This window comes from Lampetra fluviatilis, chromosome 21 (assembly GCF_964198595.1).
Source record: "Lampetra fluviatilis chromosome 21, kcLamFluv1.1, whole genome shotgun sequence".
Taxonomy (NCBI): Eukaryota; Metazoa; Chordata; class Hyperoartia; order Petromyzontiformes; family Petromyzontidae; genus Lampetra; species Lampetra fluviatilis.
Genome location: NC_136295.1, coordinates 8,734,489 through 8,759,065, shown reverse-complemented (window position 1 = coordinate 8,759,065; position 24,577 = coordinate 8,734,489). Strand labels below are relative to the sequence as shown.

Sequence of the window (24,577 nt, the reverse complement as noted above, 5' to 3'; positions counted from 1 at the left end):
ACCCCTTTACAAGAACACTTACACCAGCTTGAAACATTCAGGCTTGCCTGAATACGATTCGTCCTGGGTTTACTGGCTGGAGTGCATGAAGAACTTACAGATCCTTGTAAGCGTTGGATGCAGTCATATCAGTGAGCTCCTCCGGCAGGCGAAGTTGTCATGTAACCTACATGCCTAGCACTGCATGCCCCCAAAGAAGCTTACGTTTGGTTGGATAGTTGGGGCTAAATGGCTGCGGCACAGACTCGAGAGGGGATTGGCTGATGTGGTAAGGGGGAGTTTAGGTGGTGTTGTGTGCTGTTGTTTGATTCCTGAGCACAGCTACCTTAGTGACGAGCGATATTTGAACCAGTCCTGGAACTCCCCGAGGTTGTTGCACCTTCAGTGAGTATCTTGTGCAGTGTGTAAACATCAGCATCAGTGAGGCACTGGCCTTAATAGATGCTTGCTAACAACACGTTACCATACAATCTGAATGACTACATGACGGAGGGTCATTTTTACGTATATACGTGCATGTGGTATGTCCATAAGTGTGTGGGGAGTGATGTGGTTAGAACACTGCACAGTGATCCAAGCAAACATGGGTTTGTTCCAGACAACACCTTGTTCACTGTCCAATTATTGGACATCCCCTAGATTAACTCAGCCTAAAATGAGTACAAATGAAACAAAAATCTAATGAAGTTCATTGTTACTGTCATGGCATATAGATTTAGTAATTTTAACAAAGGCTTTGTAAATAATTAAAATAATATTTTTGGGCACTGTACTGTTACCATTGAACCTGGTGAGTTTATTTTATTTATGCCTGTGCACCACTGCTAACAAATTCCATTAATTATTTACCGAGCTTGGTTCCTGTTTGCATACAAATCGTAGAACTGATTCGGTGAGTAAAAAAAAAAATCACAAAACGGGAGTGCTGTTTGCGGTAACATCTCACAACCCAGCAGTATTTGTTCAACAAGCCTGATGCAGCTGATGAGACCTTGCCAGGTGGAAACCAGTCCAGAGATTGCCTGCGTAAACACATTTCGTGCAGCTGTAAAACTTAGGCGTGAAGTCCCATAGGCCGACAGAATTTAAATAAACGTTCTACTCCATAGGTTTTCGCCATTGTGCTGTATAGCTCACGTCAACGTTTTTCTGGTTGTACCAAGCAGAGGTGGGACAAAGTCATTGTTATGCAAGTCCAAGTCGAGTCGCAAGTCATCAAATTCATGACTCGAGTCTGACTCGAGTCCAAGTCACATGACTCGAGTCCACATCTCATAGGTGGGACAAAGTCATTGTTATGCAAGTCCAAGTCGAGTCGCAAGTCATCAAATTCATGACTCGAGTCTGACTCGAGTCCAAGTCACATGACTCGAGTCCACACCTCTGGTACCAAGTATTGTTCGGCATTATAGCTAATATTTTACGCCATGTGCTGTGAGCCTTCTTCAGGAACTGAAAAAATGCAGCAACCACTTTGGGTGATAACGTGACCTAGCAGTCGGGCGTTGGCCGCTTATCGCAGAGGCGCATAGTTCAAACCCAATGGCCGCCCTAGTTATTATTGTGGCTGTATGAAACAAAATATATGCACCGACTGCTTCACAGTGAATGTTAAAGATCTTTGCCAAAGTAGGCCGTTTGCAAGAGTAGGCCATTGTGCGTGTTGGCGTCGATGCCCATGTTTACCACAGTTGAAAATTTACCACTAATCATAATTCAATTGGAATATACATACCAATCGTCGCCTCCTACTGATATTCAGTGAGGCTGGGGATACAAGCATAATAAATACATCTTCTTGGTTCTTTCGGTAAAGTCATGTAGAATGGAAATAATAAAATAATAAAAATAAAACATAATAAAATAATTCTCACGACGTTTCGGCCACAACGCAATCAGCCGCAAGCAGCCGTTGTGGCCGAAACGTCGTGAGAATTATTTTATTAAGTTTTATTTTTATTATTTTATTATTTCCATTCTACGTGACTTTACCGAAAGAACCAAGAAGATGAATCCCTGCAGTCACGAAAGCTTTAAATCGAAATAATAAATACACTTTCACGACAACCCTGAAACACACTGGAGAGACAACAAAAGTAAGAAATGTTAGTTTATGCATAGAAACAGACTTTCTGTCGTAATTATATTAAGAACCCTGGCTGTGCTCGCATTATCACTGGGGAGATGATGGCAGATGCATTCTCATTTCACGTCTCTGTCATGTGTGGCACCCAACCTTCGCCACAGGACGAGACGGAGTTCCGGGACAAGCTGACGCCTATCGCCGTGAGCCTCAACTACACGCTCATGGAGGAGGCGACTTCAGCCTCTCAGGGGCTGCGGCCAATCCGCAACCACTTCAGCCCCGACCACATCCAGAAGCAGGTTCGATGCACGCGGGTTGTGGGTAACTCTTCTTGGTTCTTTCGGTAAAGTCACGTAGAAGGGAAGCAGCCGTCCTCACCTGAGGACGGCTGCTTGCGTTGTGGCCGAAGCGTCGTGAGAATTGTGGCCGAAACGTCATGAGAATTATTTTATTATGTTTTATTTTTATTATTTTATTACTTCCCTTCTACGTGACTTTACCGAAAGAACCAAGAAGATGAATCCCTGCAGTCACGAAAGCTTTAAATCGAAATTGTGGGTACCTGTTTTGAAAATTGGATCGTAACTAAGGCTACGATTTAGTCACGGAGGTCACAGCGGTCAGGGGAAAGAGTCTATGAAAGACTAGGGGAATGGGGTGGTGGTATGGAAACACATTGGGTTCGGCTTGCCGCTGATTTCTTTTAAATAATTCTATAATGTTTACTTTTATGATACCAAGTTAAGCCCACTGAGTTATTGGTTCATTTCAGAGGTGACCTGAGCCACCCATCATCACACGTGGGGATTAATAGTAGCAGCCAAATAAACTCAATGCACGTTTATAATTGTAGGAGGGAAAATCCGGAGGACCCCGAGAAAAAAACCACCGGACCAACACAAGGGAGAGAACACGAACTTAAAATTCACAGGCGTCAAGGGTGGGCATCGAACCCACAAGCTCCTGCATACCAGGGAAAGGAGATGCCATTTCACCACAGTGAGATGTTGTGGGAGGTCAGGATGAGGGTGGAGGGAGGGGGGGCACTGTCCCACTTTATTCCCTGACCTTTCTGCCAATTTGTTTTTTTTCCCTAACATTTGGGGAAAATTTTAATGACAAATTACTACCGTGGCAAAGCCGTAGCCTGAATCATACATAGGTTTGTCGCGGGCAATATTATGATTCTCAGTTTTAATATTATGACTGTGTAATCATTTTGTCTCTCTTCATTCAAATGTCTGCTTGGACTGTGTGAGGTGGCCAAGAGAATGCAATACACCAATGGTTCTTGAATCTTATCTGTTTCGAGCATTACCCTCACGCGCATGGTTCTTTTCTAAGTACTGAAGTTTCCTCCCACGTGCTAAACACTCATTCATGGAATTTTCCAAAGAAATTTAGAATTTGCCAAACCTAAAAAAAATACAACGGGGCTTGAGACTCATTGCAGATTTTCTGGGCAAATAAAACATCTTCATCAATATAAAGTTTGATGCTCTAAAACAGTGGTCAGACACCAAAATAACAAGAAGAGCCTTTTTTTCCAATATAATTTGGTACAAAAAACTCTAACGTCACAAAGCGGTCTTTAACGAGCCGCATACAGCAATTAGTAGTGAGTCTGACTGCTCTGTTTGATGACTGTGATCAGAGAGGAGGTAGCCTATGTTAAAATCTAACATCACTCCCCTGTCCTCCTTTTAGGCTCATATACTTCTGGACTGTGGGTCAGACAACATTTGCGTGCCATCTCTCAAGCTCTCGGCTCTGTCGTGAGTACTGCGAATCTCACTTGCATCCATTTCTTCAATGACACAAAATGAATCAATTGATGGTGAACAAATGAATGTTCTAAATGCACAGTTTGATAACTCTCAAAAGGGTTTTTGGGATGTCCCACATGTTGTTTTGTTACGATGTCCGAGGTTTCGTTCCGTTTGCTCGGAGCTTCTTCAGGAACTAAAAATACATTGGAGAACCATGCAGGCACAACTGTGAAAACGTGCACTCATTTGATCAGCTGACAGATCACATTTGTTATATATATAAAGAAAAATATCACGATGTTTTGTTTATATAAGCATGTTCATTAACATCTTTAAAAATGTTGAGCCGTAACTATACGTACGTGCCCAGCGATGTTGACCTTCGAATATTAATGATGTAATTGGGCAGTCCATTTTTTTCCTCTCTCGCAAAAACAAGGTTTCGCTAACATGGCCCCCGCACCGTTCTTGAGGCTCTGCCAGTGCGGGTGGAAGGAACATTGCCTCATCCACTCTCCCTCCCATCGCCTCGTTGTTGTTTATGTCTCTTTGTGGCTCCCCAAGGGGTACTGTTGTGTTCTAATGGTTAGCACACTGAACGTGCAATCCAGAGGTCACCGGTTTGATCTCCCAGCACGGCAGTTGAACAATGGGCCAAGTTCCTTAAATCCGACCACCTCTTGTCCACCAAGCAGTATAAATGGGTGGTACCACAGTTAATCCATTGGACGGTCATGTGTAATAGGGTAAACTTTTGGCCAATCCCATTCTTCCAATACATCTGAGCAGTGTGGAAGAGTAGGCCAAATTACTGGCTAGAGGGGCTGTCTATTGCTCCTCTAGTCGAGGCTGGTCAGCAGTGGTGTGAACAAGTAATTGCAGGGCTGCACCTTTACCTAGACTATCATACCTTTTGCTCAATACTCATATCCAGTAAAGTTTAGAGCCTATGTCTGAATACTGAGAGTGGTGCTGTGATTCAAGCGCTGAATCGCTGCACAACTAGCAAGAGTTGGCCAAAAATACCATTTTGAGGGGGTGGGGGCTCTGTAGAGCTCCCTCACGCATTTGGACTTAGACACTGTACAGTATTTGTATGGTTGCTGAATTTCTTTCGCACCGAGCGTAGCCAACCACGGTAATCGGAGGTGCGAATCGGAGGTGTAATGGTCAGAACCGTACACCAGCAGGGGAGTGAGATTACGATCCGTTTTTGATAAAGCGCCCTTTATGATGAGGCATCGCGCGGGGCACTTTACGCCCCGTAAGCGACTCGCATCTCATGTCAAACATTTCAAAGGGCACCCCCAGTGGCAGCCGGTCTCAAGGTGACTCGGTTACCTGGCCTGCAATCAGGCGTTAGTCTGCCTGTACGGGGGCGCGTTTTGCCACGTCTAATCCCGACTCGTGCGAGCGATGTGTTGAGCCGCACCTCGTTCGCCTTTTTCCGTCGCCCTGGTTGCACAGAGACCGCAAGCAGCTGTACATCGGTGATGAGAACTCCCTGGTGCTCACGGTGAACTCTCGAAACGACGGGGAGGGCGCCTACGAGGCGGAGCTCCACGTGGTCCTGCCGCCCGAGGCCGATTACGTCGGCGTCGTCCGGAATAACGAGGTGCCGGCAACGAATCGCCTTTCCTTTGCACAGAACTGCCAAAGATGACCCCCAATGAGCGAGTCAACCGGATCGCGCGGAATGCCCTCCCCGCTAACCACTGCACCACCACAAAGATTCCCCCCTCCCCCCCCCGTATAGCCTGAACAGGCTGTCAAGGCAAGTACTATCTTGATTTGAAGCTTTCGTGACTGCAGGAGTCCATACTCTTTGGTTCTTTCGGTAAATTCTAGATTTGAAGCTTTCGTGACTGCAAGGATTAATATTCTTAGGTTTTTTCGGTAAAGTCACATAGATAAAAAATTCAAATTAATAAAAGTAAAATAAAAATAAAAATAACGACGTTTCGGAGGCAACACAAGCTTCCGTCTTCAGGTGGAACCGTCACAGCACGATAGCTGTATCTTACTTGATACAGCGAGCGTGCTGTGACGATTCCATCTTTCGGTAAAGTCACGTAGGTAGAGAAATAATAGATCACGACGTTTCGATCGCAACACAAGCAATCCTCATCAGATGGGACAAGCACAGCAAGACAAATTACTTCAGCAGTTTTTTCTTGCTGTGGTTGTCCCACCTGATGACGATTGCTTGTGTTGCGATCGAAACGTCGTGATGTATTATTTTTCTACCTACGTGACTTTACCGAAAGAACCAAATAGTAAGGCAAGTACTGTTAACGAGTACCTGTGAAGGTCAGCATGGCACACGAGGGGGTGGGTGGCCAGCACCACACTGTATCAGATATTCATTTAAAGCTGAGTCTGCCAAGGGCAGGTCTGGGACTGATGCAGATAATCGTTACTGATGGCCGTGAGCAAAAATCGAACTCGGTTGACCGAGTTCATTGCGCAGAGTGCTAACCACTACCCTACGCTTCCCGCTAAATACACACACGCATACGTGCACAACCTCTAATACTGCAAAAATAATCATTTGAACATTTATGTAGTTTCTTTCGTAGAAATCTACTTTAAGGTCCTTTACAGACCAAATATATCACTCGCACAGGAATAACTTATTCCCGCATACATTCTCTCGCAGGCACACTTGCAGGGTTTCACGCGGTCCAGTGGGACGTTTTGCACTCACGTATTCACATATTACGGGACAAAATGTAAACACGTTTCTGAAGACAGATCCGTAAGGAAAAGCATGTTTTACAATGAATAGTTTATGGTTATATTTAAAGCAAAACAGCAGCGTACATGATTGATGTTACTCATGAATGAAATGTATGTGTTTATATATGTGTATAGGTGCTCGCTAACAGTACTCACTAAGAATACCAACAGTCAGTGTAGGTTACGTGAGGAATGTTTGTTTTTGTTTGTATATATGTATAAATTAATTTCTTAAAGTGCAGACCTTTTTAAGTAATGGGCCTGAACGTGGCTTGTCTAGCACATCAAAGTGAAGTGTTTGTTTTTCCAGCAGTTATGCAATCACTGGTCATTTCGTTCTTTTTGCCTGAGGTTTTTTTTAAATCAGTTATCATGTTCCTGTGAATTGAAATCAAACTTCCGACCTGAAGGGCGTGGATGTGTTTTGTAACCTTAGATTGTTGAAAGATGAATGGGCTCAATGACGTTCTAATTTAATTACACCTCCCCGCATGTTGCGTGCGTTCACGCACGCGTGTTTTAAATTACACGCGCCTTTTTCCCCAAGCGCTTCAACATTACTGCATGGATCCAACTGGATAGGAGGGGACGAGATGTTACATATTGAACAGTCATAGCTTCGGTTACACCTCTGTCCACCCAGCAGTGTGAATGGGAGCACCACAAACGGTCGATTGGTAGGCCACATTCGGCGGGCTAAAGTGAGCGTGTACTCCACCCTCTTCCGACACTTCCAGGCAGCATGGAAGAGTAGGTTAAGGTACCCTCTAGAGTTCCTTCTAGTGGAGGCCCGTCCGCTAGCAATGGTGTGATAAATCAATTGCAGGGCTGAATCTTTTATCAGTGCAGTTCGGTCCAACAAAGTAGGCACATCTTTAAATAGTTGCCGGTAGGGTCTCCCCCGAAACTAATGATTTACACGCTCATTCCTGCCGCTGCCTATTTTACTCTTTGACATTAAATCCGGACATTGTTTAAAAATGCCTTTCGATCCGTTTGGCTTTCTTCTCAAAACAGTGCTTTTTGCGGTGACGAAGAGGGGCGGCTGCCTCGTTGTTGGAGAGTCGTTGTGAAGTTCTGACCCGCGTGCCGTGTTCCTGCGGCATGGTGCCGGATAGCTTGGGTGGCGAGTACAGCGTCCCCTGAGCATCGGCCGTGTTCTGCTGTCACGGCGTGAATGATTACAGCCGGCCGCCACAGGAAACCCTAAATAATACCCATCTGGCAAAACAGGCCCTCGCTCGTTCGCTCGTTCCCAGCCCACTGGCGGGAGTGTGGTGTCGCGTCATCGGGCTGACGTGACCTGAGCATTTGTTCTCGGTGGCGATTTCTTGATTTATATTTTTAATGGTGGACGAAAGATGATCATAGCCCCTTTAAAAAAACATTCTTGAGTCTATGTAGAAGATAAATGTACAGTTATCACAAATGCTCACACTCACCACTGCTAATGGATGGGTATTCACTCCAGGGAGCTCTAGAGAACTGCTCTAGAGCATATTTGGCCTACTCATCCACACTGACGAGATGTATTTAAATGTGTATGTATATTTCTGTGCTTTTCGGCAATTGTCAATTTTTTATTGAGTGTCGGAGAAAGAGACACTTTGTCAAGATTCTTATACAGAAATTAGTTTTTAAATGCACGTTTTTGTTTTAGTAGATTCCTGTAAGCCATAAACACCTTGTTCGTCCTTGATTTAAAATGTCTTAATAATACAGACGTTTTGATAGCTTTATTAATGGCGGTGAGTGGAGGCGGAGTGGTTAGTTGCACCGTTCTTTAAACCCTGCGACCCAAGTTCAAGTTCAATCCATGACCCAATATCAGTGGTGCATAATATCAGAACTTGCCGTACTGTACCAACCCGCATTGGCCAGTGTGATGAAATATGGCAAAACAACCACCATCGCTGACATGGTGTGGGGAGGCCTTCGTCCAGTAGTCGAGTGCCAAAAGGCTGTAAACGATCATTTCATACTTTTTTACCACTGTTTTTTAGGAGTCAGCAAAAGTAAAAAGTCAGTAATTTTTTTGCGAGTAAGATGGTCATTAAGACCGATTAAGGTATGAAAGCTGAATCGGCGGCTGGGCTTTCACTTCACGTCATATTTATTGCCGTGTATTTTTGTTCGCTCGCATTCTTTGCCAGCACAAGAACATGAGCACAACGTATTTTCTTGGAAGCAACCTATATTATATATATATTTACGTAGGTTATTGTACAAGAATCTTGTAAATAATTATTATAATTAGGTGAAATTTTGCCATCTGCACTGTGTTACAGCTGTCTCCAACGTTGAAATAGGAGCAGTTTTTTTGTTGCCATTTCCCCCCCCCACCCCCCTCCGGACTGGGAGTATAAGACTTGGTTAACAAAACTTTGGTTGCTTTCCAGCTGTGTTAGGTACATGATTTGGTATAATTGCTAACATGTTTTGGTTCATTGGCACATTTCAGTATGCTAGGACGCAATTCCACTTTCGAGTTACGAATATTGCTTTTCATAATTCATGTGCATAACCAAACAAAGAACACACTGGCTTGCGCTGGTCAATTGCCACATGTCATGTATTAGTTAAATGATTTGGTGACTGAGCAGCTAAGTGCATGAATACCACATTTGAACACTGGACTGGCACCACTAGCTTCCTGGGTATTGGATCTGGGTTTTAGTAACCCATGATTAAACCGAATTCTGCAGTATAGGGAGTGGATACTTTTGTCCCGGTCACCAATAACTGTTTAAACTTATCTCATTCCAGCTTCTAAAATATATTTTTTTAGCTTGATTGTCATGTGACAAACATTGACTGTGTTTGCCATCATCATCATCATTAGCTATGGTCAATCCACTGCTGGATAACGGCCTTCCAATACTGTCACCATTCCTCATAGTCTTAATTTTAGAACTTGGTTAGATTTTATGTCGCTATTTCATTATACCTGATGATGATTGCTTGTGTTGCAATCGAAACGTCGTATTCTATTATTTAATTTAATTTATTATTTTATCTTTAGACGTGACTTAACCGAAAGAACCAAATAATAATTCCTCATAGTCTTGCGATGCCACACTCGTTCTAACCTCCCGCACAAAGTAGTTGTCATCCCAGGAATGTTCACTCCTTTGACTGTCATTCCATCACCAGTCTCGTCTATTGGCCAACATCCCTTCTTAGTGACGTATTCTACCAAAGCCCACTTAGTTTCTTTGACAGGGAATGTGATGTCTATACTTTGTATTTGTTCTTTGATCCATGTATTCCTCTGTCTCTCAGTGAAATCTAAAGAGGGGTATTTAAGTGTAATTCTGTGACTTCATCTTCCGAGGATGTTCCCTGACACACAGAAGGGCACTGCTCACATTGAAATTTGTGAATGTAAATGTATTCAGCTAATCACACAATGCCAATTACACGATAGGAATATCATTTCCAGAAGTATATTTTTTAATTATGCATTTACGTTGAACACAGCTATGAAACGTCAGCAAATTGTCTTTCTAAAAGACTGTGACATACAAAAAGCAACAGTTCAAAATAAATCATGATTCCATCGTCATGTCATAGACAAGGGATTTTATTTTTGCGGTCATACATTTGTTTCGAATCCAGTTTTAAAGACCATGTTATGTTACCGATTATGCATTTCATCAGGCTTTGGCATTTCTGTTTGTCTTAGCAACGACTTGCAGATGATGTCGTTAATTTGGTGTGTTACAGTGTTTGCATACTGGTACCCAATTTAAATAATCTATGTCGTTTACATAAACCTTCTCCGCATGAGATTATCAAAACAATTGTCTAAATCGTCTTACAAACCAGAAGGGCTGATGAACGAGGGCTGCGCTCTTTTAAAAACATTAAACTTTGCCGTGTTCTGCAACATGGCCGTCTTAACCAAAGTATGTTTTTTTCCATCTCATCCACAGTCCCTAGCCAAGCTGACGTGTGCGTACAAGACAGAAAACCTGACCCGCAGTGTGGTGTGTGATCTGGGAAACCCGATGAGAGGAGGCACCAACGTAAGGCTCCACGCGTCCAAAGACTTTTGCCCCGGCATCGCGCGTGATAGCGGGAAGCCGTTTGTGCCGTACTCGCCACAAACTACTTTAAATTGAACCAGATGGGAATCCTAAAACAAATACGGACTGACGGATGTAGCCAGCTGTCTTATTTTCAGCAAGAGTATAACTTGCGTAACAATTTTTTGTGTGGGTGTTCTACGTTTAAGCGTGGCATATGGGTGCACTATTCATTGTGTCATTGTTTAATTGTTTTTATTGAAATCCATTTAGGCTGTGCATTTTATTATACGTGCATTCGAATTGGCGTAGATGTTTGCGGGAGTGGGAACGGACTATTTACTATAAAACTATTTTTTATTTTACTGGGTAATGCCCACTAAGTTATATAGCTCTTTTTCAGAAGTGACCAGGCCACAAATGATAGTGCAACAAAGTGGCTTATCACGTGGAAAATTATCGCAGCCAAATACTCTTAACGCATGCTTATTAAATGTGGCGGTAAAAACCGGAGGACCCGCAAAAAAATCCATTCGACCACGGGAAGAACATGCAAACTCTAAATATACAGATGTCAGGGTCGGGATCGAACCCATGACCTGTATACCAGGTGAGGGAGTTAACATCGCCACTGTGGTACCCCGGACTGTATGAGAATCCTCTCACATTGATAAACAGACAGTTGGGCCATGTGACGCTCGCTTCTCTCCAATCTGTCCTCACTCTATTCCTCCAGCTGCTGGTTGGACTGAGATTCAGCGTTCAGCGACTGGAGGAGGCTGTGTCGCCCATTCAATTCAGCCTCCATATCAAGAGGTACCAATCCCAGAACACCGCATTGGTGAAGCCACCTGAATGTTAGAGGGCTCAGTGACAAATATAAATATACTTTTTTTTCTAAGTCTTTAACGAATCTCCCCCACTTTGCATTTTGGTGGATTGTTATGGTTCAGCATTAACATTTGACTTAAGTACCTCAAGGAGATTCAGGGATGATGCGAGCCCATTACATACAAATATAGCAATTGAAGTAATACATTGTGTACTGTCTCAAGGTGCACCTAGCCTGGCACAAGCATGGTTGGCTACGTACAGTGCAAAAGAAGTTCAACATACATACACATGATGTAATTCACGTTTTAATGGAATTTCAACTGTTAGTAGATGCATCATTATTCTGGTCTACCACCGAGATTGTAGAAGTGTCTGACCCTTCCATTAAAAAAGAATACATTTGTAAGTGTATTGTTTAATATGTATTATTTATATTAGAATTTATAAGTGTGGTGGATTGTGGCACCTCAGAACCATCTTGGATGGCAGCTGAGTAGGAAGGCCTTCACCCACTAATGCAGGGGTGGGGAACGTCCGGCCCACGGGCCGTACAAGGCCCGCGAAATAATGTGGTCTGGCCCTGCCAAGGCAACCGCGGGCGGGACTCGAAATTCAATAAATCTAGGAGCAAACCTGGAAAAGCAGTTGCGAGTAGCAACATGATCAATAGCAGCTAACATCACACGCCTCACCAAAGAGAAGCAGTTCCAGCCATCACATTAGGGGTGAGTTAATTAAATGTTTGACCAAATATAACAGGCTAATTTTTAAGTTGGTAATTTTGTATGGCCCACGAATGATGTTATAAATATCCAAATGGTCCTTGGCAGAAAAAAGGTTCTCCACCACTGCAGTCAATTATTGTTTTGTCTCGTCTTGCTTGGATTGTACATTTTGCAAATGCTGTGTTTTTGCATTTTTTTGTTTACACATTCTTATTTTCTGTAATTATTTAAACTACAGAGTGCTTTTGAAAATAGACAGTTTTAACCGTCTCCTACGTGGTTACGAATAAACTTAGCCTGTCTACGGAGGCCGAATTGTTGGCCGTGTATTAAGTTTGTTAAGCCAAAAAGTACGGGAGGCAGTCCGTACACGTGAACTATGTGGTTCATAACTTTTGTTCACACTCCCTGCTCGCACAGTGCTGAGCTGGAATGCACTTTCTTTGCGGTTGCACATGTGTCGTGGCAGATGCGGTGTTTAGAAATCACGCTGGCAGTTAGCTCACACACTTCAAACAAAATAAGTAACCATTAGAAAGTACTCACTCGAAGTAATAATCCTCTTTGATTTTTACAGCTCCAATGAAAAAAGCCCAGAGAGCAATACGGAGACGGTCGTGCTGCCGGTGGGAGTGTTCGCGCAAGTGAATCTAGTTGGGTGAGTATATCACGCTTGCTACGTGTGACCGAAATTTTACCTGAAATGGACCCAACCTCATCCGCCTAATGATGCTAGTTGTAATTGCTGGTGAAACGTTCTCCGCGAATTGTAAATATTGTGGGTTTACTCTCCAACACTCCGGTGTGCTGAACTGGTAACAAATTGGCACGTTTTGTTTACGAGACAAACCTTACTAATTGGCTGTGTCGGGTGGTGGCCGGTTTAAGGACACATTTACGCGATATGACCCAAAAACCTCTTATGGATAATATTGGTCGTGAAAGCCTATGTATTAAACTGAAGCGAAGCAGGTTTCAGCCTAGATAATGCTAGGATTGGCGACTGCCATACACAACAAGTTTATGTAGGCTGCGAGGCAAGATGATGGGTAGCAGAGGGCAGTGTTGCAAAATACATTGTTGTACTGTGCTTCTAAGCTTCCACATATGCTCCCCTCCTTCGCCAACCTGCACTTAGCAGCCTGGTCAAGGATAGCTTTATAATCCCCACAAATCTGCAGAGCATGGGGGTCACCCTCATCCAGCAGTGGATTAACAAACAGAGCTCTACATTTACAAGTGCAATACCTATGCTGGATAAGCATTGGTGGCTTTAAAATATCAAAAAGTGTTTCGTCCACTTTCAATTGCAGGAGATATGTAGCATTGCAGGACCATTAGGAATGAGAATGACTGCATCTACAAGATCAATACCTGTTTTTTGGTACACGATGAGCAACATTGTGTTATACACCAGAGCATAAGTTAGACACACTAAAATCCATGGTGCGCTTGACCATATGGTCCTGGTGACAACAGTATTGTGATTGTGCAATCACCCTGTGTTATTGTCCAACCTCATTGATTTAGCACGTAGGTTTTCGCAGTCACTCGTAATGCAAGTGTACACTTCTGGATTAGGCCGCATGTTGAGCATATCTCTTCTCGAGCTGTCTCCATGCACTCCTAGATTAACATTACCACCATTATTCGTGGGCATTTACTGCCTGCAGGAGTGCATCTCAGTCAGTTAACCCATAACACCTTGGACTGTCCCGTGACCTCCTGCCAGCAGTGAGCTTTCGACCCTTCACGTGGCCTCAAATTGCACCTAGCACTACATGTGTTCTGATGATGTGTGGAAGGTTTGGGTTGTGGTGTCTGGGAAGTTTTGGTGATGCACTTTGCACGCATATGTGACACACCATGACAAATGTTATTGGCTCATGATTCACATGCATGCCACTTTATTGACACCTCGGTGTGAATTGTGTCCGCAGGGTGTCCATTCCCGATCAGATTGTGCTCCCCATCATAAACTGGGAGCCAGTTGAGAACCCTGTGAAGGAAGAGGATATTGGACCATTGGTGCAGCATGTTTATGAGGTACGCCAATACAGAATAATATATTCTACACGGATATACAGCACATGTTAAATTATGTACATTATATAAATCTTAATTTGTCCATCTGTGAGTCGGTCAGCCTGCTATCGCACTTACTGGAGTAATTTGAGTTGGAAGGGTTAAGGGTTCATTCTGACTGGAAGGAACCAGGGACCGATGGTATTAATGGTATGCTATGTATGATCGATGACCTTTGGCCTAACTTTTCATAATGAATCGTTTATTCACACACTCAAGTGAGTCAGACCAGCCTACATGCCACAAATACATGATTTAAAAAAAATGTAAAAAGGTGGTAAGGGATACAAAACAAGTTCTAAAATGTCTTCATTCGTATAATATTTATTGGTGTAGAGAGCGGGGAAGGGTTTCGTGAAATGATGGAAAAATCTGGGTAACATATGGAGAACATTTTCCCCAGATATTTTTCTATTCCTGGGTGGGAGAAGTGTACTGTGAAATATCATAGGCATTTTATTGTTATGATATAATTCCCTGAAATTTCCTACACCTCTATTCAGGTAATAAATTTCGTTAAACTGTGCTATGTTATAATATATTAACATGTGTATAATTTTATGTTCATGGAAGTGTTTGTGGAAGTTATCTGCCTTGTTTGTGTGTATGTATGTGAGTTACTGTCTGTTTTTACTCTACATTAATATAAGATACAGCATCATATAAGATGCAGCAATTGTTAACACTGGTTCTTGTTTCTTATAATGGGCTTTCCTCGTGTAATTTTCACATCAATATAGCGTTTTACTACATGTAGAAACGCACGTCAAGTCAAGGCAAGCACAATAATTGTGAACATGTAACATGTGCCAACTTTACGACAAAAAACCCAACAGTTCATCCGAAAAACAATGTATGAAAAAGCACACCATTTATAGAGTAAATCTTACCTCGCCTCTTAAATTGAATCTGTCAAATGTCTATATAAACAATGCACCATAATGAGAGATGGGTCATATTGAAGAGACAAAACATCTGTTAAGTAATCACAGCTGGTATGTGCAGGAATATTTTTTTGCTGAGAATAGAATATTTTTGACAAAATTTCACAACAATAGGGAAACGGGAAGGAATTGGCAGCACGTGCGTTTTTCACTTGTTTAAAGCTCCACCCCCCCCCACCCCCACATGCATCTGTTGACCATCGGTGCGAGCAGCTCCGTAACATTGGGCCCAGTCGCGTGGGCTCTGCAGAGATGGATCTCAGCTGGCCGCTGCGATCCGACGACGACTACATCCTCTATGTCCTGGCGCTGAACACGGAGGGTCCCATTAAGTGTGTTCCCGACTCGTCGAACAAGATCAATCCTCTTAACCTCAAGGTGATTCCCTCAACCTCAAGGTCATTCAGTGCTGTAGCCAACCTGGGGGCGGCCGCCACCTGAATAGAGTCATATTTTTCGAAATCAAAGGGCCATGAAAGCAGTGGTGGCTGGTAGCTCAAAGTTTGGGTGGAGCGGTGCCAGTGCCGAAACAGCAGGGGAAGAGGTGGGGTGCAAGCGTGTGGCACCTTGACCCAGATGTTAAGGTGTCTACCAACAGCTCTGCTACAGCTACCCGCAATGAGGTACAAAAAACACAGGACAAAGCATGGAAATAAGAATATCTCACAATACTGGAAGAGGCCAGAGAGGTGTGTGCAATTATGCAACTACCAAAAAAAACAGAAATCTTAATGTCAGACAGCTACCTCAACTTGAAAGCAATCATGGTAAAACCAGGACAGGTCCCCTCTAGATAGCGCTGAACATTTATTGGGAAAGTGAGCCCTGGCTTCCCCCCTCCAATATTTTTTTACCACCGTCAAGTTTATGTTTCCACTTAAATTTTTGGATTTGGTACCAGTTTAGTAAACTAGGTTACCTTTTCCAACAAGATAATATTTGCACACTTCCATCTGCTTGGGGAAATAAAATAATTAATAAGATTGTTGTCCTATAATAAGATCAAGATTCCATTTGTATCTCTGACTGAGCTGCGCATCAGCCCATGAAATCAAATCAATTGACCTTTATCCACACACTTTTGGGGCACACTTTCCTTATCAGGGTTGGAATTTTGCAAAAGTGGATCGAACGATCAAATTAATTTGATCGTATTTTGTGTGCAGTGAATTAGTGACCGGGCTTGAGACTGTTAACTGCACCACACTTCAGAACCCAAGTTAATCACGGGTGGCTGAAACCCAGATTATAGAACCAAGGTATCAGCAGTGGCCATCCGTGAGCAACCATTTATTATTTTTGTTAAGCGTCACTTATCGCCGATTCGTTTGTGTGTGTGTGTGTGCAGCTGAGTAACTCGCACGATACGCCGGGCGCGAATGAAACGGGCAACCAACTGAAGGAGAACCCCCGCGATATCCATCGCCGGGAGCTTCAAAGTGGCGACGCGGACTCAAAATCCCCCAGGACTCTGGTTCGTGGCCTGAACGGCACTATCACACAGACTCGATACCAACAAAAACATCACGTGCGGCCTTACTGGTTGGGCCGCGTTTTCAGCATTTGTTCTTTAGAGCTTTCACCATGCACCACTGCGGGCATTTTCAGCGGTTGAATATGCTTGTGTGCTAGGCCACACTTGCATTACGATTGACTGCTAAAACCCGCAGGCTAAAGAAAATTGCACATTAAACAAACAAAAACAGGCAATCCTCACCTTCTCAGTTTCCCAGGTATCAGCCAATTCATCATTGGTGAGTGGTGGTTTTTATATATATCGTATTTGGACTGGATTATTATCAAAAGTACAATGGGAGGAAAGTGTTTGCAAATTAAAATAGAAAAATATCCTCCGGAATTTCATGATTTCCTGTGTTTATTACCACAGTATACTAATCATGATGGCCAGCTATCAAGGAGTAATATTTTTTTACGCATAAAGTAATACTCTTTGGGTTTTTTGGTAAAGTCACTTAGGTAAAAAATTAAAATAAATTAAATCGTGACTGCAAGTATGAATCCTTGCAGTCACGAAAACTTCAAATCTAGAACAAAAAGTAATGCTTAGCATTGTTAGATATATTTAGAAATCTTGTGTTTAAATAACAGTCGTGTGCAAATGATGCAGTTGTTATTAATAAATAACACCAATAATACATTTGAATACATACATCCTTATATGGCATTGTCAAAAATTGACATATTTTAAGTTTAGTATTTTTCATATTCATACTACAGTACTGGTTTTCTCAATTTAAATGTCCAAATATGCTTCCTTTGCTGTGACAAAATAAATTAGCACTTGGGAGAGGGAAGAACATTTAGCTAATTAGCACAAATCAAGTTTGGCATTTGACTTGGGACATGAGCAGGGGCTGCTCACAGAGGTTAAATGAAAAGTCCGTGTCAATTGTTTGTTTAAAATATTGGAGAAAACAAAACCTTAGGGTAAGCCAGATTAGCAACAGCAAATCAAATATCTTCTTGGTTCTTTCGGTAAAGTCGGCTGCTTGCGTTGTGGCCGAAACGTCGTGAAAATTATTTTATTATGTTTTATTTTTATTATTTTATTATTTCAATCCTACGTGATTTTACCGAAAGAACCAAGAAGATGAATCCCTGCAGTCACGAAAGCTTGAAATCGAAAAGCAAATCAAATAGTTGTTTGTTGTGTGTGGCTCTTCTCCCCGCAGAACTGCAGCACGGCCGAGTGCTTGCACATTCGCTGCACGGTGCAGACGTTGGAGAGCGGCCACAATGCCGTGCTACAGATCAAGTCACGCCTCTGGGCCAAAGCCTTCATGGAGGTATGGGTTTCGGAGCACTGAATTCAGTCTATTGTCTAAGTTTCTTGCGAGAAGCGATAATGTCTATTGTTTTTAGTAAATAATGTTAGTCGTGCGGTAAATTCGCACATCTGTATTTACGCACGGATAATTTGGCGACTATTCGGAGATATCTTCTTGGTTCTTTCGGTAAAGTCACGTAGAATGGAAATAATAAAATAATAAAAATAAACCATAATAAAATAATTCTCACGACGTTTCGGCCACAACGCAAGCAGTCGTCCTCAGGTCTGTCGAGAAGACGCTGTCTTCCCGACAGACCTGTTCTCCACCTGAGGATGGCTGCTTGCATTGTGTCTGTTCTCCACCTGAGGGACGGCTGCCTGCGTTGTGGCCGAAACGTCGTGAGAATTATTTTATTATGTTTTATTTTTATTATTTTATTATTTCCCTTCTACGTGACTTTACCGAAAGAACCAAGAAGATGAATCCCTGCAGTCACGAAAGCTTCAAATCGAAATTTATTCGGAGATATTTTCGTGGATAATATACTCCGCCAATAAGCGGAACCCAAATCAACACGGATAAGTGAAATTTCACTGTACTTCACACATAGGGGGTGAGCATATGATACTTTCGCGTTGGTATAATTATTGAAACGGTTTTGTTTAATCGACCACCTCTCTGCGCTGCCTGCTTTCACTCGACCGAGTGCAGAAGGAGAGCCAGCAGCACACCATCGAATCGGCGGCACACTTCTCCGTCAATGACATGCCCTACAAGATCCGTCCCGAGAAGCTCCCCAGTGGGGCCTTTCAGGTAATGTTATCGTGCCATCAGCTTCGTCTCCACTTTTTAATCATGCGTTGATACTCTCGATCCTTTGTCTGGACTGTGCAGTCCACCTTGCTGTACTGCCTGTATGGCGTTGTCTTGTTTGTATTGTCTCATCTGCACGGTGTTAATAGCTCTGTTTCATCTACTTCCTCGTCTATACTGCAGTCTGCTTTGTCTCGTTTGTACTCTTTCTTGCATTGGCTCATTAATTCCGATCATTATTGCCCAAAGGGTGGGAAATACAATTATGCATGAATACTAAATAATCGATATATACACTCAAGCATGCATCGTCAGCATAATAACCTATTTGCACACGTTAATAAATTACATTTAAATGCATCATGTACTGCGGATTGTCAATGCACTGCCTGATGACCATATTTCACCACGCTGGTCAGTGTGGGTTAGTGAAGAACCCGTTCACATATGGCTCACCACTGACATTAGCCATAGCTGAGAATCAAACGCAAGATGCCAGGTTTGTAGTGCAGTTCATGCCACCATTCCAACCCCAGCGTTATTACCAACTCACTGATGTTCTGATTTAAAGCTTTCGTGACTGCAGGGATTAATATTCTTGGTTCTTTCGGTAAAGTCACGTAGAAGGGAGATAATAAAAATATAAGCAATAAAAAAAATATTGTTGAATTTTATTATTATTTTATTATTTCCCTTCTACGTGACTTTACCGAAAGAACCAAGAATATGAATCACTGATGTTCATTTGCATTTTTCCAACGCGCTTCGGTGGCGTGAATTGTCCATTGCTTCGGGCGTCGCTTCTCTCTCCGGTGCTGACGAGCGGCGATGTCACTCACAGGTCTCCACCATTGTCGCATGGGCCAACCAGGACGGCAACCAGCCCGTGCCCGTATGGGTCATCATCGTGGCTGTGCTGGCAGGGTTGCTCCTCCTCTCCCTCCTCGTCTTCGCCATGTGGAAGGTAATCGTTAGGGTTGCTGAAATATCATTTTTCACGATGAAATATTTTTTTTTTACTTTTGCGAAGTGACAATTATCACGATGTCAGCTCCCCATAACTTTGTAATTGCAGTCGACATTTTCAATGCATTATTTTTGTACTTTGCTGTACGAGTAAAGATTATTTAAAATAACTTACATGTTCATCAACTGCAGTTCACTCGCCAAAAGTCTGCCGTAGATTTTTCTTATGATTACAATCTATAATGTTGTCAGTTACACCAAAATTATTAGTCTTCAATGCATTGTAGAGATGGTGGAATTCCATGCCATCAATTACTCCTAAAAACGTAACAAAATACTAATTTACTGTATAATAGAATTCATTTAGAAATTAATGGATTGAGGTTTCTATTTCCTAAGTAACGTGTGATGATAAAATGTTTAAGAAAAAAATTAGCAATGATGATCACAATATAATATTTAGCCAAACAGATGATATCATTATTGTCGACTATATAATCTTAAGATGTATCGTAGTGTCGCCATATCACGGCAGCCCTACTAAATTTTTATTTTAAAGTGACAATCCAACCCAGTTTTCAAGATGTTTTGTGCGGAATGCTTAATTGTAGTCACCTTCTCACAAAACGATGTCCTCTGTATTGTTCGGGCCCACCCCATCTGGCGCCACAACTGAGGAACATCTCACTATGCGGCATCACTTCCTCAAGCTTGTAATGCGCCATTTGAGCATTTGGTGTGGTGCAACAATTTGACCGTCCCCTCACACTTCCCCTTCTCTCCTGCAGATGGGATTCTTCAAGCGGGTGCGGCCACCACAAGAGGATAATGGAGAGGAGCAACAGCTGCACACGGAAGAGAATGGCGGTGACCATGCCGACGCATAGCGCTCTTACTGGAGAAGATCACCTAAACCTGGCCATTAGGCCATTAGTGCTAGAGACCTCAGCGCCAATGCCTTGTGTCCCTCCTGGGCCACCTCTTCCCACCCACTAATTCTCACCCCTTCCCCCCCTTTCCTTTACGTGCGACAGTAGTTATACGTACAATGCATATGCCAACACTGGACTCTATTGGACTCTACGGAACCTCGTGGTGCATCGCTGTTACTGGTGAAATTGCAATTTTGGAACGTATTGTGTCACGGAGCTCTCTTGTGAAAATTAGGGAATGACGTGGCTCGTCGGAAGTCATGGTGGAGACGGGCAAACGCGTCATGAACTACCCGGAGTTGTTATAACATTGACGGCTGTAGAATACCCAAATGTGGTGTTGTTGTACCCCTCAAGACGTGCCCTGTTTTCTTGGCTGGCCTCGGAAGAGCAGCCGTTGCTTGTCTAGATGATGCTTATATAAATAGCGACAGTACTTTTATTTCCCATCTGGATCAAGTTGCATTCTGGTTTTATTTACCCCTCTGCTGTCTTTGCGTGGTTTAAAATAATCGCAAGAGTTGTTACGATTGGAGGAGACGAGTTTTTAATAGACGCTAGCAAATAACGATGTTGACTAACTCGCGACCCTTAATTTTGATCACCAGTGCGCTTTTTTGCCTTCAGCTGTTTTCGACAGTAGTTTGTATGAGCCATCACGGATGCTGGTATTTAACCGGGTTGAATCGGCTTTGGTGTGAGATTTTCTTTCTGCCTGAGACAGGTTAACCCCCTGGCTTCACACTTGGGGACAATTCAGATTTGTCTTTCCTGTGAATTGTGAAACATTCTTGTTATTTGGAGCGTGAGCATGACCATGCTATTTTCTTATATCACGTCGAGACGATTAACCCAACAAATTTTGAGGTTAGTCGGGTTCAATTTCTCCAAAGTAATTGTGTGCTAATTGTCAAAAGTTTGCCATGTTTTCATGAAGTCCGTTTGAATAACATAACATCATGAATCAAGTCTGATAAACCTGTTACAGCTTAGAAATGTACGTAGGGATTACAGTTGTCTGTGCATTCAAGGGTTTATTTTAATCTATCTTGATTTGAAGCTTTCGTGACTGCAGGAATCCATACTCTTTGGTTCTAGCCAATCAAATAGCAGGTTTATTGTAAGTGGAGTTCTTTGTGGACCCGGTGAACTGCTATCCTTGGTCTTGTACTAAGTTGGGATAACACCTGCTTCAGTAAATTTGCACTTCTTACCATTTAGCTTTTAATCATGGTTAATAACTGCTTCTTAAAATACACGTAAACACTCTTTAAACAATACTTTTCAAACATGTTTTAAGTCATTGGAGAATGTGCACATTAACCAGAATTAATATCTGTGAAGATGTTGTTTCTTCCAAGTTCAAAATATTTTGTTTAGATGTTTATGCCGAATTATTTGTTTTTTCTTTAACTGCTGGCGCTGGCAATTAATTTGCTCATAACATTCCAAAAAGCCTACTGAATGCGGGGTCATTTACTACACTCGTGTCAGGAGACGTTGTAGCTTTGGCTCATCGAAGCAATGATAGATTTGGCAATGAATTTTTTACATATTTCCGTAATTATATTTCAAATCTGCACTCCTGCTCTATGTTCTGCACTGAAGACTGGTGCCAGCACATGTATCATTTGTTCATCCCAAGAAGAAAGTGTTGTTTGGACAAGTCTCTAACCCCCTGTATATAAATTAAGTGATGAAATCTGTGAACAGGGATCAGTTCTAAGGGGTGATGCTGGTTTGTGTTGGTCTAATGCGATTTGGAGCTTGGCTTATTTCTCATGGTGCTTGGGATAATGTTTCCACAATTATACTGTATAGATAGCATGCTGTCAAACATATTTCAAGCATTTGCAGTTAACTTGTGTGCAATATTTTTAGATGCTGTTTAACAATATGCAGGAGATGCAATAGAATGTCTTTGGGGGCTTGGTTGAATTGCAAGGCATTTTGTTTACCAGTGGGAACGATTTTTTTACTTACCCATATTTTTTTTGGACAAGCGGTAGGTAGCTGAGCATGATCTTTTCGTGGCCGTGCTGTATAGATGTCCAATGCGTGTTTTTTGTGTTATACTGCATTTTTTTTGGCATGATCTCTGATGTTTGGCTGCACGTCCTGGGAGCTCCTTCAGGAACTTCCATCAGTTCCAGAAGAACTTAAGGCATGCCTAACAACATGTGGCACAACTCAATAACACGTCAGAGAGCTAAAGCTGTATTATTGTTGACAGGCTCTGTAGGATCGGCCATAAAACTGTCAAAAATTTCTTATGACAAGGCCAAAATTTGTGAAAGTTTTTAAGCAATTTTTTTTTCTTCCACATTTGATTGTAAATGCATTACTGCCATGTTATTCACAACGTATTTGTCTGCACGTAGATAATCACTTTAATATTTGGTAAAAAATGTAATGTCAATTTGTAAGTTATCAAATGACAGAAACTTTCATTACTTTCTGACGTTTGATAACAATATGCCATATTACATTGTCCGTCTTGGGTAATATCTTCAGTTTAAATTTGTATTCCATCAAATGAAAATGCAACTCACTTGTATGTTTATGAAGGTCAAGGTGCATCCCAGCAGTTACTTGCCACTGCTGGCAAGGTAGTAGGTGCAGTGATTTTCGACACAAGCACAGTCCTTAAATGCACACCTTGAGTGCCAAACAAGACACTGAACAAAATGGTGGACATTTTATAAGGGCTCATGAATTTATAAAATGTATAGTATGTGGTCTAATTATATAATGGTAACATGGTGAAATTTGCAAGTCATGTTGAGTAAAGAGAAGTTCAGCTCCAGCGAGATAATATAGTACAATGTAACATTGGTGTTTATATTCCGTTTTCTCTCTGCCACACAATAGGTTCCCTTATGGTTGTAGAATGTTGCTGATGATGGGCAAGGAATGCCTCTCTCGAGTGTCTAGATGTGGGTAAGAAACTCGTGTATCTGTGTAGTTCATTAGCCCACCAAGCTGTGTGTGTGGTGAGCATGCCGCCACCAATCTAAATTGGTCCTGGCCATTTGAATCCCACTTTTGTAATATTTTGTTTGGCAAAGCATTTCCTCTAGTGGTCTTAATTAAATTCCTTAAACATTTCACATTGAGGAATGCCTGTAAGCTTAAACAAAGTACTCGTCAAATGCTGTAGATTTTTTTTCTATTTTTCAGCTTGATAATTTAAGGTTTTTGGTCAAAGCGATACTAAGTGGTAAATTAAAATTGGTATTCTCTTTATTAAGGCATCAAAATGTACTTTTTTTACAAGGGAATGGTTTTATTAAATTTTGGTGTGTGTAAATATGGGGTAATTTTTTTTTAAAGGCTGTACTGTATTTTAGATTTACTCATTAATGTTTATCTCTTGTAAAATATTTTCCAAAGATGCACAGTGTTTTTATAATACACTTTTTTGTAAATAGTTGGCAAAGCGATCATTTGTCATTGGATTTTTTTCCCCTTCATTATTGAGCTCAGTGGAGTGTCGGGTGTCTGTGTATGTCTTGCACATGTTGTTGGGCTCACTTATTTCATTTCAAGTGCCTAGCTCCTGCCCCCACCCACTGGGGCTCAGCTGCTGCCAGGCAATTCAAGTAGAGCGAGTGGAGCCTCCAGAAGGGTGGGAACGGAGAAAGGCCTGACTGCCACCACCACCATGCTGATTTAGCACGTGTAAACCCAGGCCCTGCACATGTGCACCTCGTTAGGGGGAAGGCCGTCGTGGCGGGGTCGAACTTGCCTGCCTGACCTCTTGCTCATCTCTCGCAAGATGCTTCCGTTGGTCCCGCACAGGGTGGCCCTTCCTGCTGTGGTGGAATGGACTCGCTGCCATGCCAAGCCTTGCACCAACCAACC

General features: G+C 42.4%; 1 protein-coding gene across 1 annotated transcript in view; it reads left to right on the top strand.

The window, feature by feature from the left end:
* LOC144938203 (integrin alpha-8-like) overlaps window positions 1–24,156 on the top strand; it is a 52,757-nt gene extending 28,601 nt beyond the window's left edge. Inside the window, exons 19-31 of the mRNA XM_078866003.1 lie at window positions 2,248–2,385; window positions 3,794–3,861; window positions 5,323–5,470; window positions 10,530–10,622; window positions 11,359–11,438; window positions 12,759–12,839; window positions 14,122–14,227; window positions 15,424–15,588; window positions 16,559–16,684; window positions 17,904–18,017; window positions 18,714–18,815; window positions 19,657–19,779; window positions 20,570–24,156. Of these exons, the coding sequence (XP_078722129.1) occupies window positions 2,248–2,385; window positions 3,794–3,861; window positions 5,323–5,470; window positions 10,530–10,622; window positions 11,359–11,438; window positions 12,759–12,839; window positions 14,122–14,227; window positions 15,424–15,588; window positions 16,559–16,684; window positions 17,904–18,017; window positions 18,714–18,815; window positions 19,657–19,779; window positions 20,570–20,668 (1,443 nt within the window). The 3' untranslated portion in view covers window positions 20,669–24,156. The remainder of the gene's footprint in view (window positions 1–2,247; window positions 2,386–3,793; window positions 3,862–5,322; window positions 5,471–10,529; window positions 10,623–11,358; window positions 11,439–12,758; window positions 12,840–14,121; window positions 14,228–15,423; window positions 15,589–16,558; window positions 16,685–17,903; window positions 18,018–18,713; window positions 18,816–19,656; window positions 19,780–20,569) is intronic.
* Window positions 24,157–24,577: the final 421 nt, after the last annotated feature.